The 17,416-nt window shown below is 55.6% G+C and overlaps 1 protein-coding gene across 1 annotated transcript in view; it reads left to right on the top strand.

Moving 5' to 3' along the window:
• The first annotated feature begins 12,874 nt into the window (after positions 1 to 12,874).
• GRIK3 (glutamate ionotropic receptor kainate type subunit 3) overlaps positions 12,875 to 17,416 on the top strand; it is a 211,782-nt gene continuing 207,240 nt past the window's right edge. Inside the window, exon 1 of the mRNA XM_033115034.1 lies at positions 12,875 to 13,071. Coding sequence (XP_032970925.1) covers positions 12,957 to 13,071 — 115 coding nt within the window. The 5' untranslated portion in view covers positions 12,875 to 12,956. The remainder of the gene's footprint in view (positions 13,072 to 17,416) is intronic.

The following is a 17,416-nucleotide window of genomic DNA, read 5'->3' as shown; positions in this document are numbered from 1 at the left end:
CCACCAGGCCCCCCGGAGTCCTCTTCGCAGCCCGACAGGCCTGGCCTCTGCCCTGCTTTGCTCTGACGAATGTGAGGCCCTGGCCAGCGCAGAGGGTGGTGGCCTGAGCATCGGGGCAGAGGTGAGGCAAGGCTGCTGTACACAGACCCTGGAAAAGCCATGCTTGCCTTTGTGGGGGGCGGAAGGTGGAGGTCGCTGAGACTCCATCAAACTGAAGTCTCTCCAATTTACTTTCAGGAAGGAGCTCCATTAAGGCGAGCGTTTGGGGGAAAAAAACAAAAACACTAATCACCATCCGAAATGTACATGCTATTTCCCATCTGGTGTGCGGAATTGGATCGCCTTGGAGTCTCGGGGAAAGGTGGCAGATGGGCTGGGTTTGGAGCTCGCCTCCCCACAGGCAGTCGGGAGAGAGGTAGACTTGGCACAGGGAGCTGGCCTGTGTGAGGGATGGTGGGCCCTGCCGGGCCCCATCAACGGGGGCCTGGAGGAGCCCTCCCCACCGTCAGATGCCTGATGCAGCCAGAGCAGCTGTGTTGGCTGCCCCTGTGGCTTCTGGTCCATTCTGGGAATCAGTGGCTCATGCTCTCAGTTTGCAGAAACTCTACTGCAACTCAGGCTGCCGTGGTGCCCGGGGAAGATTCGAGGGGATCAAACGCTTGATGGTACTGCTTCCTAGCTGTGGAGAACAGGCCAGTCCCTCACCGAGGACCATAGTTAGTACCTCCCAGAGTCACTGGGAGGCTCACTGAGGTTGATGGGAAACGCCTAGCACTGTGTCTGCACACGTTATTTCAGGGTTTGCATGTCCCCAAGCAAGGAATTTAGGGGTGTCCCAGAGAAGATGGAGGCACAATGATAGATCTTTGCTGGAGGGGAGGGCCGCCTCGAGCTTCTGGCCTTCCAGGCTGAGAGAAGAGGTTTCCAGGGTTCCCTCACTGCGTCACTGCAATGGGGTGTGTGTGTCACAGGCAACAGCTCATCCTGTGACCTTTCAGTGGAATCAGAAAGGAGAGGGGTATGTGCAGCCGGCAGGAGGCTGGAACAGCTCCCATCAGGTGGAAAGAGAGAAACTGGAAGGGAAAGAATTGGGTAGGAAAACAGGGACCCTGGAGAGAAGGACCCTGGAGAGAATGCAGGGAATAAACTATGCTCTTTGAATTTTCCTCTTGTGGGGCCCCTTCTAGAGAAGATGGCCCCCTCCTCCTCCTTCATCTGACCCCACGGGTGACTGCTGTCCTATTAGATGGCAGGGTGCCACCCGCACCTTTCTTGTCTGCAGTTACTTTCAGATCCCCTCTCTGGGGCACCCCTCCCCCTCAACATCTAATTAAAGACAGGAAAGTAATTAAGAAGGGCATGTAACATTCTCTGTAACACTGAACTTAATAGTGCCCCCCGGCCCCTCCCCCCGTTCTGATCCATAAATATGACACGTACAACAACTTGCCGCAACACCAAGTTGTTTATTGCTTGCTAAGCTGGAAAGCACTTGAATTAACTTCCTACATAAGTGGAGTTAGGAAAGATCCAGGCATCTGTAAGTGGAAAGAGGTCATGAGCCAGACAGAGTCCTTCAGGGAACCCAGGGGATGGAGCCTCCCTCCCTCCCACTCACTCATTCATACAAGCATTTGCTGAGGACCTACCATGTAAAAGAGCGTCTGGTAGTGCTCAGAATATAAAGGAGAATAAACCAGTGTCGCCTCTGTAGTTTGAGACATGTTGTTCTTTGCAGTTTTAAATGTGGCAGCTGTGATCCAAAGAGGAGAGGGCCTGCTGTGTTGGGAGAGTATCCTTCCGAGTCTGGGGGTTAAAATGAGATGGCCGGACAAGCCCCCATTCCTGGCTGGACCACTGCTGTTCAATAAGCCTCTTACGTACACGGGCACTGTGGGGGTACAGCGATAAAGCAGACGCTGCCCTGACCTAGAGAGTGTTCCAGTCACATGGGGAGATGGACTGGGCCACAGCATGAATTGCAGTATTAAGAGAGCCACTCCTTAATGGAGATGTGTGCCAAGTGCAGGGAAAACCGTGACCGGAACAGGAAGCTAACGCACAACCCATGAAGTATGTATAATATGGTCTAGCGGTTGGGCTGCCTGGATTCAAAATCTGATCCCACCACTTCCTAACTGTGTCTCAGTTTCATCAGCAGCAGAGTGGAAAGAATAACAGTACCTACCTTACAGGATAGTTGTGTGGAATAAAAGCGTTAACACATGGGAGGTACCTGGAACGGTGCCTGGCACGTAGCAAGCACCAATGAGTGCTATGATGGCCCTTACTTCTTATCACCACCCTGCCCTGACATACTGGTCCCGGAGCCACTGGAGGGTTTCGAGCAGAACAGCACCAGCCTCTCTATGGGTGTTGCGTTTGAGAATGATCCGTCCAACAGTGGTTTGGATCCAGTATGTCGCCAAACACCACTGTCCCAGAATCCCCCGGAGAAACGTGTTCAAATACGTATTCCCAGGTCTGCCCCAGAATTACTGAGTGGAACTTCCCAGATAAATGACCGTGAGGGATATCTTTGGGATAATTGAGATGCTCTACAACTGGATTGTGGTGATAGTTACACAACTGTAAGTTTACTGAAAATCGTTGAATTGTACATTTGAAACGGGTGAAGTTTATGGTATGTAAATGATACTTCGATAAATCCATTGAAAACAATATCCCCCTGGTAATTCTGTAAGACAGCTCAGCCTGGAAGCGGGGTCATGCTGGTGTCGGGGACACAAAGCCTGACTGTGCAGGGCTGGTGGACGAGGTGGAGGGAAAGGGACAGGGAGGTCCAGTAACTCCTGTGGGCACGAGGCTTGCGCAGTGCGCGCCTGGATGTGAGGCTGCTTCTCTAGGCTTAAACTGCTCTCTCATCTTTATCAAGGGAGCCCTGGGATTTCCCTGAGGGCTCTCCCCCCTCAGGGCTCCCTCAGCACCAGCGTCAGCCTGCTGCCGTGATAGCCCTCGGCCCATCTGTGGAATGCTCTCCAGGAGTCCTGAGAGCTCAAGGGCAGGCACAGTGAGGGCACAGCGAGGTGGTCACCTAACCCCCCAGAGTTCATGCGCCCCCCGGCTTCCTCAGTGTGGGGTGTGGACAGTGCTCCAGAACCTGGGTGGGGCCCCAGGGATCTGGCCCTGCAAACGTCTTTCTAGGAGCAGATGCTAAACTTGGCCTTCAACTCCGGTTGCCCAGAAGCCACTGTTGGTAAAACCCTTCTTCATCTCCTCCTCCTCCTCCTGATGTCAGCCCTCATCTGTGTCTTCTCCGCTTCAGGCTGGGAGCTGATAACGGGGGGCATTTCTCCTCTTATACTCCCAGGCCCCCGACTTTGTTTCTTCTACTTTCCCCTGGGTCATCACAGCTCCTACCTGGCTTCTTCCAACTCTGGCCTGGGTTCCAAGAGCTCCCAGTTTTTCCTTTTGTCCCCTGTGTGGGTTCCCACATTCTCATCTGTCCCCTCGAGCTCCCCACGTATTCCCTTCGTCCTTTTCTGTGACCCCATGATCCCTACTTGTATCTCCCCTGTCACTATCAGTGCCCTGTGGCGTCAACGATTTATCCCCATGGAGTCCACCTATCTGTGACCCTGTAGCCGTCCCCATGTCCCCTCAGCCCTTCCCTGTTTCCCCATGGCAGTGGGTCACTAGCAATGCTTGTTGAAAAAGAACAAATGAAGGGATGAGGGAAGCAGCTATGGAGATATTTGGTACTAGCTTGAAGGTGTAAAAGTGTTTTCCCTTGAATTATCTGGAAAATTGTGTCTATTTTTTGCTCAGTGGTATGGGCGCAGATGCAGGCATGGCCCTCCCTCCCCATCACGAGCTTTGGAATTCTTATCCACACCGCTCTCCTTCTGTTCTGGCCTCTGGCCATGGGAGCAAGAACCAGCAAGACAACCATCTAGTTCAGGGCTCCTGACGCCTGTGGCACATCCCACACGTGGCTCTCTCAGGGGGCATCCAAAGGAGGAGTAGTGTCAAAACCCATCTGGGACCCCAACCTAGCTGCATTGTCATGCTCCTCTCTTCCCTGGGGCAGTAAGGCCCCAGTCCCCGGATCGGATGCCGTAGGGAACCTCCTGCACTTGGCAGGGAGAGCCAGAGGGCCATGTGACATTCCCTTGTATTCCTGAAGAACAGCCATCAGCATGATGTTCTCCTTCCCCACGCCCAGGTTCTCATATGTCCTCAAGATGCTCAGAGCTTCTGTGGGCTTGTCTGAGTGTTTCTGAGCATCCTGGTGCTCGGAAGGGATGTCGTGCATGCTTGAGAGCAAAGGGACTCGGCTGGCTGAGTCAATAGAATGACATGAAACCAAATCAGAACAATGAGGCTGTGGCCACTGGCACCTGTCACTACCTGCCCAGTTAATCAACCCAACCCAACCCAGGTTGGGGGGCAGGGGGCTGGAATTAACTGATTGGGTACCCGTTACACAGCCTTCTGGCGCCTCGGAGATAACAGAGAGCTGGGTCTGGCTTCTGCTGACGGGCGTCCTCCATCCCCGGTGCACGGCTCCTGCCCAAGCCACCTCTCCCTGCTGCCTTTGGCAGCTGCACGCTTCTGTCCTCCGGGAGGCACAGCAGCATTCACAGCCAGGCAACAAGGCTCTGGAGCCTCGGGACCCCAGCCCTCCATGAGGCTTCTGAAGGCTCTGGGTCAGGGTGGGGAGGGCGTGTTCTCTTTCTAAATGGGATCTCCTGAATTGTTTTTTAGACCAGAGGCTGGGAAGTTCCTCTAGGGAAGAGAGGATCCTGGACTGAGATGCAGAAAGGGGTCAGGCTCATCACCAAAATCAAGACCAAGAGGAAGCCCAGGTGGGTAGAAGTGGGGGCCTGATGGGGAGGAGGGAGGCTAGAGAAATGTAGAAACCCGGCAGCAGGTCTGGGGTACAGGCCTTAGACTTCCCTTTCCCCTGGCAGGCAGCCAGCCTGCCCACTGAAGGAACACAGAGACCCCCCACCCCCGACCCCGCCCCCACACACTTAGCAACCCTACAGCTTCTGTGGGCACATTCCCTGCAGTGTTGGGTGGGGGAGGGGCATAGATGGATGGCTCGGTATGCATCACTCCTTCTGAGCCCCCCCCACCCCACTCACACCCATTCCAGTGGGCCCCCGAGAGGCCTGGAGTGACGGGTGTGTGTGTAAACACGCTGCCCTTCCCATCAGAAGCTTGCGGAGAGAGGGTTGTCTCCCAGGGTCTGTGCAGGAGCCCAACATGTTCATGCACCAGAGAGTTAATCAGAGCACAGGGCGCCCCTGTCTATGTGTCTATGTGCCGGCCACTCTTCTAAGCGCATTGCAAATATGTATTTATTTATTTAATCCTCACAACAACCCTGCAGGACAGATAATATTATTTATTTAATCCTCACAACAACCCCGCAGGACAGATACTCCCCCCATCTTACAAACTGGAAACAGAGGCACAGAAGATTAGGTAAATTGCCCGGGAGTACTCAGGTGGGGGGAGACAGGGCAGATGTGAAGCCAGATGCCTGGCTCGAGAGAGCTCGTGTTTTCACTAGTCCTAGGGGGATGCTAGTAGCTCTGTGTTCCTGTGCGCGTGTGCACTCACACGTAGTCGTGTAGGCATGTTCCAGTACTCGAGTGCTTGTGTGTGCGAAGGCATAGCACGAGGCACAGGTACCCTGTCATCAGGCCTGCCCAGCGAAATGCAGTGAAATCTTGAGGCATGTGCCCCTCCCCCGCCCCCCAGAGGAGCCTGGAGCTCTCTCAGCACAGGCTGCCCCTGCCTCTGTCCAGCTCCCTGAAACCCCTGCTCAGCCTCTTCGTGCTCTGGTGCTGATGGGAGGCGCCGGGAGTCGGGAGTCGGGGGAATTGATTTCCAGCACCTGAGGCAGCTGGAGTTCTGGCCGCTCCCAGCCCATTTGGGGCACTAACACCAAGACTTCATTCCACATTTGGCAGTTACTGGAGAAAAATCTTCTCCTCCAGAGCAGGGTGGGATACGGGCTGTACCATGGGCGAGCCTCTGTACCATGAGGTGGGGCTAGGTGTGACATCATGGGCAGTCGGGGACCCAGTGTCCACTCCCCTATGGAGCTGGGCAGCGAGGCAGCATCTCCTCCCAGCAGCCTGCCACCCCCATCACCCTCTGGGTCCTCCTCTGGAGTGTGGAGGGCACGTGCTCTACTCCTCTCCCAGCCTGGCTGCCTGCCACCTTGCCTGTCTTGCGGGCAGAGAAGCGCCGTACCTGAGTGCCAGAGAGGCACAGGTGTGCTTGTGCCGCCCCCACAGTGTACCACCTGCTGGAATCTTGGCGGAGGGTGGACTCGGGATGGGATCCACGGGAGAGACAGTCTGTGGCATAATTAAGAGGGAGCAAAACACAAAACAAAACAATGTTTTCCTTCCTCTCTCTTTTCTATCGCTTGCCCTGATTATTTTCCCACTTTAAAATTCTACACCAACTTTAATTAAGCTGGCCTTTGGGCAGGAAAGTCTGGCAAACTTGGAGAAGTTCACTTGTTTATTTTCTTATCACTCTGTGATAGGATTTTCCTCTCTCTCTCTCTCTCTCTCTCTCTCTCTCTCTCTCTCTTTCTCTCTCTCTCTCTCTCTCTCTCAATGGCAGCCGTCTGCCCGTGGGGGGACAGGTGCAGATAAGAACTGCTCATTGTAGCCTCTGAGGGAGGCACTTCTCTAGAAAAATCTACCATCGGCCAAATTTGCTCTAGTTTTGGCCCACATCCCCCTCCAACCCCTGCCTCCTGCTAGACACTACAAGGTCAAGGTATGGTAGAGAGGAGCTGGGAGAGCTCCAGAAACTTGAGTCAGAGCTGAATTTTGCCTCTTATTTGTTGGGCACAGGTCATTCATATAGTTGTTCATTCATTCACTTGTTCATTCATTTGCTCACTCATCCACTTTCTCCCAGCACCTGCCTGCTTCTGTCATCACCAACCCTACCCCCAGCTCCAGAAAATTATTTGTGGGCAAGTTATTTGACTCCTCTGAGCCCATTTCTTCATCCCTGGGTTGTCTTGAGGGCAAAGAGATAAAATGAATGAAAGTCAGTGTGGCTTAGGGTGGTGGCATCACGTGGCACCTCTAAGTGACATCCATCATCAGATCTGGACCTGGGTCTCATCGGTCTTCACTTTTGCTGGCAAGTCAAAGGTTGAGACCATCTCCAGGGTCAGGGATGTTAGTGGATCCTGAAGTTTGGTGAATTTTGTGATAAAGCCCTGGATATGAGAGATGGAGCCTCTGAAAGAGCCAAGAAGCCTGGGTGGCTGACTGGGGAGCTTGGTCCATCGCTGGGGCATCTTGGGCTGTACCATGAGGTTGGATGGTGTGTGGAACTCAGTTTGTAAAGTGGCTGAGGCCAGGAGAAGCAAGCAGGTGACTGCTCAGTCTGGTGGGGAGGCAATGGATGAGTGCGTGAGTGAGTGATTGGGCAAAGGACTGACTAGATGAATGAATGAGTGAACAACTATGTGACTGAAAAATAGAGTAGACAACTAAATAAGTGAATGAATGAGTCAATGGAAGCGTGAGAGGATGAATGTGAGTGAATGAATCAGTGAGCCTAAGTATGGGGATGTGAGTAAAAATTATGCAAAAGACTGAGTGAAGTATTAAGTGATTGGATGAATTCCTTAATTAGGGAATGACTGAATGAATAGATGAGTGGCCAAATGGGTAAGGGACTGAGTCAATGAATCAATGCATTAGTGAGTGACTGAGTGGATGATCCTATGAACAAATGAATGAATGTGACTGAATGAATGTCTGAGTGATTTCATGAATAAATTAATTAGGGAATGAATGAATGACTTGAAAGAGTGAACAAGTGACTCTGGTCCCCACCCCCTGTATAAGCAAAGGGCACCTTCTGTCAGGGAATGGGGATGGGTAGTGCTATTTCCTGTAGGCAGTCGGCCCCTCCCCCTCCGGCAGCAGACCATCGGTGGCTGTTCCATTATGTATAGATACAAACAGGATTGCCATGTATCATTTACTCCACCTAACTGCACCCGAACTATTGAAACGCAGATGTCAGTAAAATAACATATCTCTGGTGGCTTGTCTACCTGTCTTCCTCACTGCTGAGAAATAACTCGCAGCAGCGGGTTAAGCTGACAATAAACACAGGAATTGACTTCAATGGGAATGAACTTGCTTGACTGTTGACAAAAATCTAAGGTGATGCAACCTTCACTGGGCTTGTTGCTTGCTTAGGTGGCAGCTGGCTGCTGCTGTGCTTCTTCTTTCTTGGGAGAGGGATGAGGGACAAAGGCCCCAGGCTGCTAAAAGTGTCCCTGTTCCTAGGCCTAGAGGCAAGTCACAGGGTCCTGAAAGGACCAAGGCTTGGCTCTTGTGGTTGGCACCAACTCGGATGGGGAAAGAATGCTGTGAAGAGCAGGGATGAGGAAGGCCTCCCTTCCTCTCCGCTCAGGCAGTTAGCAAAGCTCACATAGGGGATGGCAGCTGCCTCCTTCTAGTCCTGGCTCCGCTCCAGAGTGAGATGTGGAGCCTCTCCCTCCATTCTCACCCAGGCACCCCAGCTCAGGTCTGCATGGCTGCCACGTAAAGGCCAGTAATGGGACACTTGGAGGAGTGGGCGGAGACCCCGGGTTTCGGTCGCTGCCAGCAGCCTGCCCGCTGGGCATCTTGAAGGGAGACGCAGGTAGGCAGGCTTCAGCAGAGGGCACTCAAGTCCTAGGAATCTGCACTCAGCGAACGGCACGCGTGTGCTCCGTGGTTTCCCCGGGAAGTGGAGATCATGAATCTCCGTAACTCGAGCCCAGGGTCTCATCACTCACCGTGATTGTGGGAGGATTGAGAGCTGAAGTGGATCAGTCTAAACAAAACACACACACGGGGGACTCGTCCAAATGAGCCCTCTTGGCCACCACTGGGGACCCGCTCCGACCCCGTGGAAGCCAGGAAGGGGTTTGGGGAGGGGGCTAGGAGGGGCTGGCAATCTAGGCTTTCTTCCTCCCGCGACCCCCACCTGTGAGCGGTGGGAGACATGAATCTCGCTGGCAGCGACTTGGGCCAGCTCAGCCATTTTCAGGGATGTTAATGAAATGCGGGAGCACTTGTCCTTTCAGACAGCGGCCCCTTTTATTTTGGAATGAAAAGCTGCATTAGTCTGAATGAGGTTTGGAGGCCTCATAAATCCGGAGCTGGCTGCCTTGTGGAGGAGCGAAGAGCCCAGACTTGGCTGGTGGGTACACTTGTTTACCAACAATTCGAAAAGCCAGGATTGGTGCCTCCCAATCCCCAGAGATGCAGCTTGAGATCTATCATGCCAGCCCCAGTGCCTGCTGTTGGCAGGACAGCCTGGAGAGGCACACGATGACAGCGAGAGAGGGATGCAGGTTTCCGGGGACAACGGAGCTTCCCAGTTTGCTCTAGTAAAGGGCCCAAACCCTATTCTACTCTTAGCCTTTCTATAAGCAGCCAGAAAGCCCTGGTGTCCTCCAGCAGAGGTGAAGGAGATCTTCTGCTAGAGCCTGTCATCCCAGGTGGGATAGGACAAGGCTTAAGCCTGCAAATTTAGGAGGCAGATAGGCCTGCGTCGACGTGCATCCTGGCTCCTTACCCGCAGTGCCGGGCGGTGATGGCCAATAAATATTAGAGGGAGGAAGGAAGGAAGGAAGGAAGGAAGGAAGGAAGGAAGGAAGGAAGGAAGGAAGGAAGGAAGCAGGGAGGGAGGGAGGGAGAAGGTCGCATACTAGCTGGGTGACTTTGGACTTCTTAAGCTGTCTGAGGCTCAGAGTCTTCATCTGTAAAATGCAAAAATCACACAGATCCTATCACAGCCAGCTGTGGAGAGGGTTAGATGAAGTGAGGTATGTGAGGTACATGAGTGCGTATACCGTCTAGAATACGGAAAACATGTAATAAGTACTAGTGGTCATTATTATCATTGCTGTTTTTGTGTTACCCTCCCCTAGACTGACTGGGAGGGAGCAGGTGGCTGTCAGTTTGGGGAGATCTCTGTGTTACAAAATGGCTTGCAGCTAGGTCCAGAAGAAGGCCCAGTCCTGGGCTGGGGGCAGCTGGCTTCTGTCTGACCCCAGGGCTCCAGCTGGGCTGCCCAGCCCCTGCAGCTGGAGACTGGTTCCCACCGCAGCCAACACGGCAGCAGAGGAAAGCCTCCCTCCACAGTACTAGCTAATTCCCACCCGCTCTGAAACGTGCAGGAGCCAGGCCCAGCCTGTGAGGCTTTCCTGGGGGAGTTGAGGAGGCCCCATGTGACAGCGCCACACCCTCATGCCCTGGGGGCCTCAGATGCCCCCTCAGCCCTCATCCACATCCACTCACTTCTCTAGAACCACTCTGGTGCTGGTTTTCTTGGAGCCTGCCAGGAGCCTTCTTCCTCCTGCTCCTCACCCTTCACGTCTGCCTCCCACTGGCCTTTCCCAGAGTTCTGGTTCAGGGTGCGGATCTGCCCTTTCCACGAGTCACGCCTCTGCTCTTCTGTTTCTTCAGTACCCCAGCCAGGCCACTGTTTCCTGCACCCTGCCCCGCTCACGGCAAGAGGCTACCTACAGGATCACCAAAACAAAACTAGCATCCAGGCTCTCCCCTCTTCCCCCATCCCCTAACCATCCTTGGGCACTGCTGGTGATGCCTTTTTAGCCCTTCATCCTTTACCTCGAGTTCAAGTCCTGTCAATCCCCTTTCCATTCCCCCATCAGGGCACAGGAATTTTCTTCTTTAGAGAACAGCCAGGACGTTTTGGTTTCTTTTAGCAACTAAAGCAGCTGTGGAAGCTGATAGATGATGGAGATGGGTGTTCAGTCTTGAATGAAGACACACCTCCAGCTTTATCCTAGAGGGCGGGGCCTTCTGCTCCCCTCTCCTGTGCTTTCTCCTTGCTGGTACCCACTGGGACCCCATTACTCTCTATCAAGAGGTGGCAGCTGCTGCTTCTCTGGCTGTGGTCGACGTGTCCTTCCCTCTGGTCTCTTGGGCGACATTTTCCAATGGCTGCTTGGGAAACCAGCCACTCCTGCTCCTGGGTGAGGAAGGCCCAAGTCTGGCAAAGACAGACAGCCAGAACCCTCCCTTTGCTGCTGGATTTTTGAGAATGGCCCCCAAAACGGCACACCTCTATCTCTCCTTGGGAGAACCCGAGGACTCTCACCTCATCCTCCCACAGCCACAGTTGCCTCCACTTCAGGTGGGAGACAGGCCCCTCCTAATTGGCAGGAGTGGCCAAGCTGCAATATTCACATCCCCACACAATGCCACGGTCCCCTAAATGCAGACAGGGAGGAAAAGAAACAACCTGGAAATTAACAGGCCAGATAGAACTTGACTCATAGTCTATTTGTAAGAAAATTAAAGATTTGCTTCTCAGATGTTGGGGGCCATACTCTTACCAGACAGCTGGCAAATGGGAGAGATTGGGAATGATGGAATAGATCAAATTATTTAAATGAGAAAAATAAATTCACACACAGCCTAGCCGCTGCCGGTGACAGATCCGTTTATTTATCTACTGTATCGGCACCGCTTTGTCTCTGTCAAAAAGGTCATTAAACTCGCCTAACTGCGTAATTCGCAGCCTCCTGCTCCAGACTCGCTCCACAGCTCTTCCCTTCCCTCGACACCCAGCGCCACTTGAAAAAAAATTTATTATTGCTAATAAACAAGGTTTTGGTTTTTTGTTTTGTTTTGTTTTTAACCCTTACTAGCTTGCTTCCCTACGGGTCCTGCTCCACCCCACGGAAAATCAGTTTCTCTTCTTTCCCAGGAGGAATGCAGGAGGGAGGCCAGCGCCTCCTGCATAGCTGGAGAAGAGGGATGGGAAGGACCAGGGTACATCTCAGCCACCCCTCTGAGTCTAAGGGTTTAGCGGTCTTCCTCCGACGCCCCTGTCGTTGCACTGCACGGTCAAGTCTTGCCTTCCACAGCAAAGGGTCTGGCCTGGGCTCTCTCGCCCCTACCAGTTCCTGCAGCTCCCCTAGCCCAGCTTAGACAATTCTCTTTGAATTCTGTCTCCCCGAGCCACAGCCCCAACTCTGCTTCCACGAGGGATGGGGTTAGGGAGGGAAACCGGTTCCTGAATCAGTCTCCAGCCGCCGCCGTCCAGCCACCGCAGGCGACGTGCGAGCTGGAAGGCGAGACTCTGCAGACCGCGGGCTCCGGGTCCCTTTGCTCCTGGAGGGCGCGTCTCCTCCAGCTGGTCGGGCCGCTAGGCTGCCGCGGTCTTCCAGCTCACGGTGCCAGCTCTCGTGCTCCACGCTCGGCTCCTAGGCTCCGCGCCCTCGCAGTTAAAGGGCCCGGGGTTGGCAGGACGGATGGGGACGTCTGGGAAGCGAGGAGAGTCCTCGTTCTCCGGGCGTCCCCCAAACCGCGTCCAGGGTCCCCTTCCCCGCCCCCTGCGCAGGTGTGAGCGCGCGAGTGTAGCCTCAGCGGGTGTGAGTGTGAAGTGTGTGTGCGCGGGGGAGTGCGCGGAGGGAGCGCAGGCGGCGGGTGGCGCGGGAGGCGGGAGGCAGGGCGCGGGGGAGGGGGCTGGGAGTGTGTGCGCGCGTGCAACTCCACTCCGGGGCTTTGTGCGAGCCGGGCGATAGCATCGGCGGCGGCAGGAGGAGGAGCGGCCGGAGACGCGTGCAGCCCTCCCGCCAGCGCCCGGCAGCCGGGGCAGGTGGGAGCCCGCGCGGGAGCGGAGCCGACGCAAGCCAGAGCCGAGTCCGAGCGGAGCCCGGGCGGAGCCCAGGAGCCTTGCTCGCGGGCGGCCCGTGGGCGGCAGGCGGGCGGGGCGGGCGCCCGCGGGGCGGCCCCCCAGTAAGATGTGCGCAGCGCCGCGGGGCGCCCCCCACTCGCAGCGGCGCTCAGGAGCTGGGCAGCTGGGCCAGGCGGCGCCTCGGGGGCTGCTGCGCGCCCGCGCCTAGAGCTGCCGCCCCAGGGAGCCCGCCACGGCCGCGCCCCGGGCACGCTCGGCGGCGCCCAACGATGACCGCTCCCTGGCGGCGCCTCCGGAGTCTGGTTTGGGAATACTGGGCCGGGCTCCTCGTGTGCGCTTTCTGGATCCCGGACTCACGCGGGATGCCCCACGTCATCCGGATCGGTAAGAGCTCCCCAGAGCCGGGGGTCTCCGTGCACCTGGGCGGGGCGGGAATGGGGGGGGCGCTGAACGCGAACCCAAGAGATTGCTCCAGTCTCCCCTTGATGCCGGGGCCGGGTGACCACCAGGAGCTCTTTCCTGTGAGGACAAAGTTCCAAGGCCGGGGTCACGGGCCTTTCTTATTGGGGAGGAGGCAGCTGGGCCGCAGCGAGTAAGAGCCAGGGGCTCTGGTCGCGCTCCTGGGAGGCCAGACTTGGCCGAGTGTAGCGGAGCGTTCAGCCCCAACTCGAGTCGCGGGCGCATTTCCCGGCTACTGCCGGCATGACCGGCCGCAGACCGAGTTCTGGGACCCGGCTTCTCCGCGGAGCGGGAACCCTGGGGAAGGCGCCAACTTCTTTTCCCTCGTCGCTCTCCGCGGGCCCCTTGCCCTCCGCCTGGGGCTTGGCTCCAGCGGCCGCAACGGGAACGCAGGATACGGCTTCGCCTGTCGGGGGCAGCCAGCCTCCTCTCCCGGGGGCCGCCCTTGGCCTCGGTAGCCCGCATTCAGCCCTGTGGCGTGGGGCAAGGGGAGGGCAGCCCCGTTGGTCCCTCCAGCCACTCCTCGCGACGGAGCCCTCTCTCCAGCCTGGGGCAGCGCTGGTCGGGGGAAGGGAGCAACGGAGCCTGCCCAAGGAAGCCAGGGAAGGCGGCGAGAGGGACGCGAGTGGTTTTCAAAGTTAGCCGAAATCCCTCCGCAGCTGGCGGCGGCTGGCGGGGCTGCGCGCGGCTTTCTGGGGCTCTGGCGTCTCCGCGTCTCTTCTCGCCGGAGACTCTTACTTTGGGGCTTTAACTTTGTTGTGGCCGCCCCCGGCACCCTGTAGGCAGCGCTCTGGGCTGTGCGGGGCGTGGGGAGCGGGGAGCGGTGCTGCGTGTCCCAGGCTTGAGACTGCTGGGGCTGGGCCCGGCCTGGCTACGCTGGGGCCTCCGCCACGCAGGCCCTGCACACGCCGCCAGGCCAGAGACCTGGGCCGCCTGGGTTCGCCAGGCGCCACCACCAGCATCTGGCAGAAGGCAGGCAGAGCTCTGCTAAGCCCGGGCCACTTTCCTTCCCTGTGGCCCTTCTCCAGGCACGGTTCCTGGGCTGCCAGAGGCGTGAGGGGTGCAGGGAACCAGTCTCAGGCTTGGTTTCATACTTGAGGCTTTCCTAGGAGGCAGTCAGAAATCCTGGGGGTCTCCTCCGAGGCTCTCTCCTGGATCCCAGACCCTCTTGGAGTCGACATCTGGAGGGGGGTAGAACACGGTCCTCAGCTCTGCCATGGCTGGGGTCTTTCAGCCCGTGCCCAGGATCCTGGCAGGTGCACACCTGGAGGCAGAGGAGTCTTGTCACTGGACTCTGGGGACAGCCTTTAGGGTTAGATTTAACCCTTTGCATCCTGGGGTGTTCCTGGCAAGTCAAAAATATCTCCTATCTCTGCCCCAGAGCCTCGTTTAATCACCATTCCAGGGGCAGGCAACGCCTTAGTAGTGGGCCAGCACTTCCTTTATTCCCTGCTTCTCTCCTTTTTTGGGGGCCTGCATGGTAGGGTGCCCTTGGGAGAAAAGACAGAGACCTAAAAGGTGCTCTTTGCTCAGCCCATCTTTGTAGTTCCTCCTCTGTGGTCCTTCCTCTGTAGGGGTGCAGTGGGCATGCTCCCCGCCCAGCCTCAGGGCTGGAGATCTCTGGGGGCCCAGGAAGGCAGCAGTAGGTAGGGCAGCCCCAGAAGAATTAGTGTAGGAGAGAAAGGATTATACATCCTCACCTGCCCCCTCTCCCTGTGAAATTGACTTGCACTGGGGGACTCCTCACCGCCCTGAGGGGAGCCCCAAGCCTGCCTGCCCTATCTTGGGTTCAGCGTGTAATAATGCAATTAAGGTCGGCAAAGCCCTCTTCTCTTCTAATCTTCTTCATATTAAGCCTCAGGATTAATTAGCGTGTTGGCCCAGGCCATTTATATCTGAGAGCCTGGCCCCATTCGATTCCCAGCCCAAGGAATGGGGTGCTGTGCGGATGCCAATGTGACCACCTACCGGAGCTGCGCCAGCTTGCACAGAGGGTGGAGAGGGCCTGAGGCCCCTGGGCTTCTCTGGGGAGCTAAACTTCTGTCCTTCTGAGCTCAGACTGGAGCCTCAGCTGGAGCCAGGGAACTACAGTGGACATGGCAGAGAGAGAGAGAAAGAGAGAGAGGCTGCCTTTCATGTTGAAACCCAAACACACCGCTTTGGCTGGGCCCGATGCCATCTTCCTTTTCTCATCCCTTCCCACCCCTGTGATCCCAGGGCTCTGGCTCCAGGGATTGAGGCCCCAGACGTTGGGCTCCAGAGTGTGCTGGGTGCTTCTGGTTTCTGAGACTGGTGCCTGAGCAGGCTACTCTTGGAGCCAAATCCTTCTCTAGCAAGCAGGCGTTGCCGAGCACCAGCCAGGGAGAGGGTTTTCCTGCAGGTGCGCAAAGGGCTTTTCTGGGCTGGGGAGCATCTTACCGCCCCCTCTCTTTGTGCCTCTTTTGGGGGCTGAAATTTCCTTTTAGACAAGGAGATGGATAGCTCAGCAGTGTGACAGAGTGTTCAAACAACCCTTCTTGAATAGATGAATTGCATTGCTCCGTCTTTTTGTAATTGTGTCTATCAGAGGGAGAGGTCAAGGCATTGATTGCTTGGATGGTTTGCAAGTAACAAAGGAGAGAGTGAGGGAGAGAGTGAGGGAGAGAGAGTAATTGGATTGTAGTCTGCGGAAAAAAATAGTCATTGATTATTTTATATGAATATGTGGAAGATGTATTCTGTGTGTGATTATCAAGTGTTGCTCATTGAAGGTTTTCAAGGCATATTGTTTGGCGTTTTATTATTATTATCATCGCTGTTATTGTTCAGATGGATCCTAGTCTGAACTCATAGAAAGCAGTTTAATGCATGGGTCCTCTCAGCCAAATAGGCTTCAGTGACCTCATGTGGGGACTTGGATTTTCTTGTACATTACCTAGCAGTTGAAGTGGAGGGGACCCAGGCTGGGAGCCAGGAGGCCTGGGTTTTCTGCTCTGTCTTCCCAGCTTACTGGGCCACGTGGGTCAAATCACACTCTCCCCCAACCTTGAGCCGCAATTTCCTCGTCTGTAATCTGTTGGGTTGACCATGATAGTTTGGACTATTCTCTGGCTTCAGAGTTCCTTTCCGTGCAGGCTGGTGGGGATCGTCAGCGCCATAGTAGATTTCATGTTAGATTCGTTGTGTTTCATGTGGCTCCCTCATGTTACAGACATACTGTAGGATCGAGGGCCAGCCTAGGCTTTGAAAGAGGAACCAGACAGCGGTGGCAGCAGCTGAGAAGCTCCAGTGGATGGTGGTGATCTCTAGTCAGCCAGGGGGAAGGTTCAGAGCCAAACGACTGCAGAGACATAAAATAGGTGTCTATGCATGTGTGAGGCATGGGGGAGGGGTGCTGGCTCAGCCCCAGACTCTCAGAGTATCTACAGACAGAGCTGATCTGAGCAACGAGTCCCTGAGGCTAGGCTGGGGGGCCCAGCAGGCAATTGCAGTCTGTCCCAGGGGAGTGAGGTTCCCTCCCCCAGAGTTCCCAAACCAGCCCTGTCTGCATCTCCTCCCATCAGTTCACCCAAATGGTCCTGAACTTTTGTCTCCTCAGTTTGGGAGCCGCTTAGTGTAAAACAATGAGAGATTTCTCACAGTGACTGGTGATGCGCTGAAACATCACGCCTTGTAGGAGCAGACAGGAGCTGAATGAAGATCAATAGGGTTTTCCCCTCTGGAAGTAAATAGCTTCAGACAAGACCTGGGAGTGGCCCGAGGGGCCTTAGAAAGCATTAACTTGAGGAATTTCTGCCTCCACTTTCTAGCCCAGCTGTTCCTGTCAGCGGAGGCTTCCCTCCTTCTCTGAGCTGGAGTTTAATTTCTTCTCGATGCCTGCCTCACACTGCGCTAAACAGTCTTTTGACGTCAGGATGATCTGGGGTTTTTAGAAGTTGTTTATGCAGGATGAGCCAGGCAATGCGTCCTGACTAGGCTCTTCCAAGGTCACTTGCATCCCCCTGCCACCAAGCAGGACAGCTGACTTCAGAAGTCCAGCCTGCTGCGCTATTGCGAAAGGATTTTGAAGAACTGCTCTTCATCCCCACCCCTTCAGGAATGCAAGGCTTCTTGGCTGCTTTTAAGATCCTTTGTGGGGTCTGTGAGCCTCCCAGAGCGTCTGCGTTCCCACAGGCACTCTCTGTTCCCTGCCCGTGGGGGAGGGGGCACAGATGCCCCTGTGGGCATTAGAACAACCTTTCCTCTTGGGGGAGGTGCAAGGCCATATGCAGAGGTGGCAGCAGGACTGCTG

The sequence above is a fragment of the Rhinolophus ferrumequinum genome, chromosome 9, assembly GCF_004115265.2.
Source record: "Rhinolophus ferrumequinum isolate MPI-CBG mRhiFer1 chromosome 9, mRhiFer1_v1.p, whole genome shotgun sequence".
NCBI lineage: Eukaryota > Metazoa > Chordata > Mammalia > Chiroptera > Rhinolophidae > Rhinolophus > Rhinolophus ferrumequinum.
The sequence above is the reverse complement of the archived record's forward strand: the minus strand, read 5'-3'. Positions and strand labels throughout refer to the sequence as shown.